Here is a 9,059-nt window from a genome sequence, read left to right as displayed (position 1 = left end):
CAGAGGCATTCCCCGCTCCCTTCAGGCACTTAGGTTCCCTTTTCAATCTGTGGGGAAAAAAAGCCCCTAAGCTAGCCAACAGAATGTTGGACAGGAGAGATGGTGTGTCTTGGATTTTACTCTTCTTCTGTCTCTACTAATTTTACATTATGTAAATATATTTATACATGTAGGTGTGTGTATGCAAAATGCTTCTGTGTACATGTAAAATAAAAATTCTTGTCTTCTAATGTTTAAGAATTCTTAGTGCTCTCCAGGCTAACTAAAGTACCCACCTCTGCAAAGATGGAACTTTGCAGAAAGAAAATCAGTGGAGTAAAACCCCTCACTGAAATGTATTTAAATGCGTAACTATCTGTAGGATTCAGCTATTGCTTGTTCATGAGTTATTAATGAGAATTAATGAAGACACCTACCTGAAGAAGAAAACTGTTAATGCAATAGCTTCTTCCTTTTTCTTTTTCCATCTTCAGAAGCAGCTTAAATTACTCAAATGCTGCAATGTGGTGTCAGTTCATGACTGCTTACAGCATTCTGGTAATAAACGTTACTTTTTTCTTATTTTGTTATTTCACTACATTACTTGATGCAATATTCAGTGAATTATGTTGAAATGTCTATTTGACTTTTGATAATGACCATTTGGCAAAGGAGTTCTTTATTGTATCCATGCCCATGGCATCACACAAAGCTACCCTGGGCTATGCTGCAGAAGGGAAATTCTACTGGAACAAATGGAACACCTGAAGCAGACTGTGGCCAGATCCTACAACAGTTCAGCTCTGCGATAAAACTTGGGACAGATCAATCTACCATGTGCAAAGCCAAACTTCCTTCTGTGTTAGCTGTTGTAAGAACTAGCAAAAAATAATAGCAAACAATTTAGACACAAAACTAAGTTATCAGCTATTGCTCCTGGGACAACCCCAAAAGATTGCTCCTACCTAATAAAATTTTGGACATCTGTATTAGCTAAATATGAGAAGATAAACAGCCATTCTTCCCTTGGATTTCCATGAGGTTACAATATAAACAATTTCATTAAAAGAAGTTGCAGGAATAAAAGTTTGTCAATTGAATGCTTTTTTGTACCACTCTGGTTTTCACCTGTTTTCTCTGTTCCAGCAGCATTTTTCCTTAACAGTTCCATCAGTAATAACAGTGCCTTTATATTTCACTATGTAAATATGTATTTGAAGACTTTAAAACACAATCTGATATGGTAATGAAGAAGATGAAAATACATTCCTGTTAAATTTAGAATTGGCACCTAACTTGAAAATTACTACCATATATATTCAAACCAAAAAAAGCTATCAAATTATGTCTGTAATAACAAATACAATTGAAGCATAATCTCTTATATTCACTGGCCAAATTTCTTTCTAAGTAAATCAATCAGGCCAGCTATATGGACCTTGCTTTTTCATTATACTATCATGCAAATTCATAGTCCAACCATCAATTTGGGCTAAAAGGAATACAACTACTTTTACTACTGTAAAGACCTCAATATGTGTAAGGATTTATTGTAATAAAATAAACAGAGTGAACATATAACATGTATAAGCAATCTGGTAAATATTTTATTGGGGTTTTCCTCAAGAATATTTTTTTAATTAGGAAACCAAACTTCAATCAGAAAGTTACAGCTGTTTCTTGCACATCTAACATTTCTGTAACATTGAAACATTCTAGAACACAAGATTTCTAGCATTTTCATCACCGTATGTACTGAAATATTGCTAATTTATTCAGATGCTTTCATGCATAATTACTGGAAACACAAATCTGTTTTTCTGCTAGTCTACCATCAGATAGGAAAAGCTATCTAGTGAATACTTTGAAAAATGTAAGTAATTGCAAATATTAAATTATTAACTATACCACAAATATGCTGTCTAAAGTACTGGTTTAATTTCCTTAATAGTTTGCTTTTTCTATTTAGGCTAACATTGGGAATGCAAATACTGATTTCAATCTTTGCCTACGCAACAGATGACTTCTGGCATAGCAAGGTTTTCCAAGGATGTGACAACACATAAATTGTGACACAGTTGAGAAAGTGAAAGTCCTTTTTAAGGACATACTTATACTGCAAACCTGTACTTTTCCTTCCAAAGGCTTGGTGGGTTTTTTTTCAATGTGGGAGAGAAGTGCTCTTACGTTTATTGTGTTGGTATAAAGCATCACTTTTCTGCTGCTGCTGTATTGACTTGGGAAGTTAACAGAGTACACTCACTCCTGTTTCACCAAAGGACCCTCAGCTCCCACGTGGTTTGCCTCTTTTCTGAGTGAAGTACCTAATGAGTGCTGCACTCTCCAAATGTTCTGCTTTCTATCTATCTCCTGGTGGTTTTTTTCTGTTTGTTTGTTTTTTTTTATTGGGCTTTTATTGTTTGATTTCAAGCCAAGGTCTTTTGCCCTTGTAAGCAGCATATTTGCAAAAAAAAAAAAAAAAAAAGGATTATTAAGTTATGAGCTTGATCTGGTCATTATTAAATCAGCAGGCACTGAATTAAATTCAATCTTCTATTATATTCCACAAGAAACTCACAGTGGAAACACCTTCACTGCAAATATTGTAAGATGGGACAGCACTTGTTGACAAAATGTTTCTATTTATAGCAACAGGAAGAAATTTGAGCTGAACCTACAAAAATGACCAGAAGGTAATGGACAGATTCAATCAGGAATTGTTCCTATCCATAGCATTGTGACTTCCAGTGCTGACCCATTACAAAGAGATATCTCTGTTTCCTTCACAAGCTTCTCCCTTACACTTTCTCTTATGGAATATAAATGTCATTTTGGAAGCTTGAAACCAAAACATTTTTCTTACCAAATGCTATTTTCCTTCATCATATGCTGAGAATGAATGGTTCTTCTTGAAAATTCAGCTGCTAAAGAGAAAGAAAAAGTGCATATCAAATTTTCATTCTGTCCACTTTGACAAAGGCTCTTTTCCACATTAAGGCTTAAAGAAAAATAAAGATGCTAAACCTCAATATATTGGTGCAGTCAGACTGATTTCTCTACCTGTGCAGATTCATGATACTTTTTTTAATGGATTTCTTGAAAAAATGAGGCAAAAAAGAAATTATGCAGATGCAGAAAGACTGGAGTATACCACAGGGAAAATGCTAGAAGAATAATGAGAGTTGAGATCCTAGTGCAGTCATATTTTGAATAATTTGCCATGCCTGTTTTCAGTGACATCTCAGTCAACAACAGAATGCGGGTCTGAGCAGACTGCTCTGCTTGCTGCCGTGTCACTGGGGACTGTCACCAGTGATGAAAAAGTAAATTACCCAGAGTGAAAAGATTTGGAGCAGTTGTTGCAAAACTTCAAACTATTTCTGGATGTCAGAATTACTGGCAATATTATGGCTTGGTAAAATAAATATTATCTAGTAAAATAAAAAATATCTAATTTAAAGCTACCTTGGTTAGAGGAGGTTTGGGGGAATTTGTTTACCTGGCAACATCACTTATCCAAAGTGTTTTAATAAAATATATTAAAACTATGTTAATCACTTGTGCTATTTTTCTAAGAAAATTATGGGATTGCTACAACTAAAACTAGCTTTAACAAAGCAGCTAAACCTTGGAAAAATTATCCTTTCTGCTTCTTAGCTGTGCAGCCTTTTATGAAGATTTATCCAGTACTTTATAGTCTGGATGTTTTTCAGTGACAACTATGTCACACAGAACTTAGGGGATTTATGTATACAAAACATATTTTAGAGGTATTTAGAACTACATGTGTTTTATCAAAGAATGAATGAATAAGCTGCTCTGGAAACAGTCAGTTGGAAGTAGTCAATTGGACTCCCAGGTGTCAAAGCAGAGTAGGATTATAAAATGTGCTTCAGAAGAAAGTTGAAACTAATTATTTTTTAAGTGTTTCGTTTTTAACCATGTTCTGGAGTAGTGTGGGAGCTACTTTTATGTGTCATCTGAGTACCACTTTTAATTATTTTGTAAAAGAACAGCAAAACAAATTTCAAGCACTGTTTATGGAAGGGAATTGAAGATCAAATAATGCATTGTACAAAACACCAAAGCATTCACTGTTGGTCAAACACTGTAGGGGAACATCATCCAACACAACACTGACACATGCTAAATGTTACATCCTAATAAATACACATGTAAGCAAACAACAAAAATTGTTTTTAAGCAGCTGTCACCAGATCTCTAATAAATTTCTATTATATTGACTAAGATACAAAAATAATAGTAATAATAATCTTTAGAATAATATGTGTAGTAACAGTAACAACAGTTACACTTGCTCACTATACAAATACTTGCTCCATTGGTGAGAGACTGCAATGAAAGTCGTTGCCTGTCCTTACACAGCTCCACAAACACACGGCCGTTACATTAACACATCACGGATAATTGCTTTTACTGTAGTTAAAGTATCTGTTAACAAAACTCAGGAAATTGCCCAAGAAATGGCTTGGTTTGCACATATTTTATCTATTGTATTACAGGAGCATCTTAAGCAAGGATGATGCTCTACTCCTCTTGGCACTGCACAGGTAAGTGTAAGTTGATAATCTCCAGGATAACAAATACAACGAAGCACACGGCGCAGCTACTGTAAATTCTTACATAACCTATCTGATGTACACCAAGCATGAAGGGTCTGCATAGTGGCAACAGCAACAGTTCTTCACACGGGGGTTTTCACACTATCCTTAAAATATGGGCAGCTAATATTGAGACGGGCAGCCTGCTTTGTAAGAACTGACAAATTTAATTAATATACCATTATCCAGATATTGCTCATACATTCAAATTACAGCAGGAAAATATGCTATCACTTATTCCACATTAATTGCAAAATATACTGATTTACAAAATGATAGTTGTACTTAATATCCATTCTTTTTTTACTTTTAAGGGTAAATGCACATAAGTACATTAAAAAAATCACTGCTGTTAAACAAATCCAATTTAAAGCAGTAGAAAATGAATCAAAAGCAAATTGTGCTACTTGCTTTGTCTGAAGTCGCAAGATGAGAAACACTTTTGAATAATACCAATGCCCAAAATAGATTATATTTTTTCTGATACTTTAAAGACTATTTTGTATTTGAGCTCTTACCAAATGTATACATCTATGAGAAAACTGTCACTTTCGAAAGCAAAAGGAATTAGCCAGCAATTCATAAAATTTGAGAGATGCTCAAGAGCTTCAAGTAACAGTGACCATGGAAAAAGCTCCACCAATAAACTGATATATATCAAGTCACATCACACTTTTACAGCTGGTGTACTTTCTTTGTCATTAAAAAACCATAAATATATTAGAAAAAGTGCACTAATTATTGGCAGCCACTGCAAGGTTCTTGCTAACCTTTCTATATGTGGTCAGAGTTGCATCTTAAATTAGGCATTCTGAAGGGTTCTTTTGCATGCTTTATCTATTTACAAGAAAATGCATTCCCAAGCAAGTAGCAAGCAACATACCATACTGAAGTGCACCTGTTAAATGCATAAATATAAATGTAAAGTTCCATCGAGTTACTGGAAGTAGATCGCTACAGAACCTCACAAGTACCAAGACCTTAAAAAGGAACAGCAATCTAATAACTGCTGTAGTGATGCATAAGCCTAGAGCTTCCTGACCGCACGATTGAGCTGCATTTAATTTAGTTCAGGACACACAAGTATGTTTTTTTATAATAAGCCATTCCATTCAGGTAAAATGTTCTTTAGCTTACGTACTCCACAATTTAATTTGGTTGTTTTTTTGTTTTTTAATTTGGTAGAGAAGACCTTATGAAAATTCTATTAGCTTGTACCTTCCCAGGAAGGCAGACCCTAGCATCTGTCTTGACATTATGCAGGTGCTTTCAGAGGGCAGTCTGAGGGGTTTGTGCCAAGTGAAACTGCTCCCGTCGTTTAATTCTCAGTGTAATTAAGCTCAGTGTAATTCTCCTAGCATATATCACAAAGTTGTCAAACATTTATGGCTCTAAGCTACACATTTGTATAAACTTTTATTCATATTACTACTTCAGGGCTATTACTTCGGAGATTATAGCACTATTCACATTCTTAGATGTCCATACTTTTCTCATTGAACAGCAAACACAACAGTTCTTGTAAGACTGTTTATTGAATCTAACAGTTCAGACTGAGTTTAGATGGAGTTTAGATGCAGTTCGTATAAAAAAATTCTGTCAAGTCACGTAAACTGCAATCAAAAATAACTACAAAATAGAAAGAGACTTACTGAGATCATAAATTTCCTAACATGTAAAACTATACAGTATTTGTGCATGCTTGCTATTTGATTTCCTTCTGAAGAGCTGTTAAAAGGAGTTTGTTTGGTTTTTAAAATCTCAAGATAGTCTGTGAAATGTAATCATCGCATCTCAATTCAGATATACAAGATCAAAACTGGCACAGATGAACATAACATTTTTTTTTCCCAAAAAGTTGAGGCAGCTTTTGTTGAATGGCGTCTGCATTAGTAAATGTTTTATAAACTCTGGTGGCTTTGGATCATCAGAGAGAATCCTTTTTTTCTTTTGACAACTTGAAAAATTTCCCACAAGTGCAGACAGGTAAGGAGGAAAATAAGTAGCAGCTTGTTTCCTACACACAACTGAACGCCATGCTCAGCAGTTCAGTGTCTCAAAACAAAAATTAACTTGACATCACAGGGAGGCACATCCCCCTCAAGTCACAAGCATGTCTGAGACTTTTCAGGGGAGATGGAAGCAAGCACAAGGGTAAAGCATAAGTCTACTTTTCATGCATAGGTACTTTGCACTGCCCTGCATCCGGGGCATTTTGTCAGACATCCGAGTTGGAGCTGAGGTTTGTTAACCGGGGGTCTGCGTTGATCTCGTATCTGTAGTGGTAGCCCTCCATGTGATCCCTACAGGCATCTCTGATGTTGTGCATCCACTTTTTGATTCCTTTTCGGTTCAAGTACAAAACTAGGAGGAATATGGCCCCAATGAGAGCCAAGACTATCCCCAGGAAGACGTATGAAGTCTGAAGCTGGGAGGGCAGGTCTATGGGCACGGAGCAGTTCAGGTCGGAGCCATTGATCTTCAGCAGGGCTTTGCCCAACATCTTGTCAGGGGAGGCACAGGTCAGGGCTTCTTTGCCCTCCACCTGGTCGCTCTCTTTAAGCCAGGCCACCAGGTCCTCGATGGCACAGTCACAGACCCAGGCGTTGTGGCGCAGGACGATGTGCCGGAGCGCGGGCAGGCTGCGGAACTGGGCCAGGGTGCTGTTCCACAGCACGCCCAGGGAGTTATCGCTCAGGTTGAGGCTCTGCAGCTGGCCCAGTCCCTGGAAAGAGACATTTCGCAGGCCCACCAGGGAGTTGTTGCTGAGGTCCAGCAGCCGCAGGGCCGGCAGGGCGCTGAACATGCCGGCGGGCAGCAGCAGCAGCCCGTTGTCGGCCAGCTCCAGGCGGCTGAGGTTGCGCAGGGCCCCGGACTGCAGCAGGGCGGCCAGGCTCAGCAGCACGCCGTGGTCGCGCAGGGCCCCGCGGAGGAGCAGCTCCTCCAGCGGGCTGCCGCCCTCCCCGAACGCCTGCGGGCTGAAGGAGACCAGCGCGTTGCCGCTGAGGTCCAGCTGCCGCAGGGCGGGCAGGGCGAGGGAGCCGGCCTCCACGGTCCGCAGGTGGTTGCCACTGAGGTTGAGGGAAGCGAGGTCGGGCAGGCGCTGGGCGGGGAAGGCGCCGGCCGGCAGGTCGGTCAGGGGGTTGCCGGTGATGAAGAGGCTGCGCACGTAGGGCGGCAGGTCGGGGGGCACCGCCGTCAGGTTCCTGTTCACGCACTTCACCGTCCTGGCCGGCTCCGAGCACTCGCAGAGGGCCGGGCAGCCGCCGGGCTGTGCCGATCCGCAGCCCAGCAGGACGGGCAGCAGCAGCCCCAGGCAGAGCGCGCCGCGCCCCGGCATCGCGCCCGGCCCGGCCCCGCACGCAACTTTTCCCTTCGGGCGCCTCCGACTCCGGGCGGCGCGGCGAGGCGGGGGCCGGCTCCGGGCAGCCCCTTCTTCGGGGGCAGGCGTTTCCCCTCGGGGGCTGGCTCCGCTCCGCTTCCCGCAGCGAGACCTGCGGCAGGGCAGGAAAGGGAGACGGCAGCGGCGGGCGGCGCGGCTCCTCGTGCCCGCGCCCACCCGCCCTCCCTCGGCCCGCGTGTCGCCCCCCGCTCCCGACAATACGCGGCTCTCCCGGGTGGCTCCGGCCCCGCGGCAGAGCGGGACAACACGCGGAGGAACAAGTTTTCGCCCACTTCCAGCGCACGCCGCCACCTTCCCACCCGACCGTCGACTCCACCGGCGGAGCGCGGAGAGGAAGAGGAGGGTCTGACCCGCCACCGCCCACCGTGTCCCGCCGCTCCCCACCTGCCCTCCCTGCCCCGGGGCTCTTCCCCTCCGCTCCGCGGCCGCTACCAACTCCCGCCCCCAAAACCCACCGCGGAGAGCAGCGGAGCCGAGCCCGCTCCCGGACCCCGTCCCTCACCTCCCGCCCCGCGTCCGGCACAAACTCCGCCGCAGCTCGCCGCCGTCTGCCCCCAGCCCCGCCGCCGGCCCCGCGCCCACCCTGGCCGCGCCTGGCCCTGCCTCCGCGGGCAGGAGAAACCAAGCGCCGCCCGGCCAGGGGGAGCCGCCGCCCGCGCCCCGCCCGGCTCCCGCCCGCCGCCCCCGCGCTCCGGCTCGGCCGCCGCCGCTGCCCGGCCCGGGAGCGGCTCCGCTCGGCGTCCCGAGCCCCGCGGCCCCCGGCCCAGGTGCTGCTGCCGGAGACTCACCTTGCCGCCGAGCGGGGGCCGCGCCATGTGCAGCCGCGCCGTGCGGGGTTCAGCTCGGCTGCCGGGCGCGGAGCGGGTCCCGCCCGCCCCTGGGAGGGAGAGCCCCGCGCTCCGCTCCCCGCCCCGCAGCGCCGCGCTTGTGCCTGCCCCGCCGCGGCTGCGGCTGCGGGGCGCCCTTCCCCGCGGCTTCCACGCTGGGCGCGCTCAGGCCGGCGGCAGCACGGCAATCCCGGCGCGTTTCGGGCGCCGAGCCGGCGGCTGGCGGCC

The 9,059-nt window shown here is 44.4% G+C and overlaps 1 protein-coding gene across 1 annotated transcript; it reads right to left on the bottom strand.

Annotated features, from left to right (window-relative positions):
- Window positions 1-1,564: 1,564 nt before the first annotated feature.
- TPBG (trophoblast glycoprotein) lies at window positions 1,565-8,819 on the bottom strand. Its single transcript, XM_063153553.1, has 3 exons — window positions 8,793-8,819; window positions 8,507-8,607; window positions 1,565-8,095 (listed from the first exon to the last, which is right to left on the bottom strand). The coding sequence occupies exons 1-3, from the start codon at window positions 8,817-8,819 to the stop codon at window positions 6,820-6,822; spliced, it is 1,404 nt and encodes a 467-aa protein (XP_063009623.1). The 3' UTR covers window positions 1,565-6,819.
- Window positions 8,820-9,059: the final 240 nt, after the last annotated feature.

This window comes from Melospiza melodia, chromosome 3 (assembly GCF_035770615.1).
Source record: "Melospiza melodia melodia isolate bMelMel2 chromosome 3, bMelMel2.pri, whole genome shotgun sequence".
NCBI lineage: Eukaryota > Metazoa > Chordata > Aves > Passeriformes > Passerellidae > Melospiza > Melospiza melodia.
The sequence above is the reverse complement of the archived record's forward strand: the minus strand, read 5'-3'. Positions and strand labels throughout refer to the sequence as shown.

Bases quoted from the DNA above. Each gene is read 5' to 3' on its own strand.
- TPBG (XM_063153553.1), bottom strand. From the start codon at position 8,819: ATGGCGCGGCCCCCGCTCGGCGGCAAG. The intron at 8,608-8,792 runs GTGAGTCTCCGG...CTGCCCGCGGAG, and splicing joins GGCCCCCGCTCGGCGGCAAG to GCAGGGCCAGGCGCGGCCAG. The intron at 8,096-8,506 runs GTGAGGGACGGG...GCCCTGCCGCAG, and splicing joins TGCCGGACGCGGGGCGGGAG to GTCTCGCTGCGGGAAGCGGA.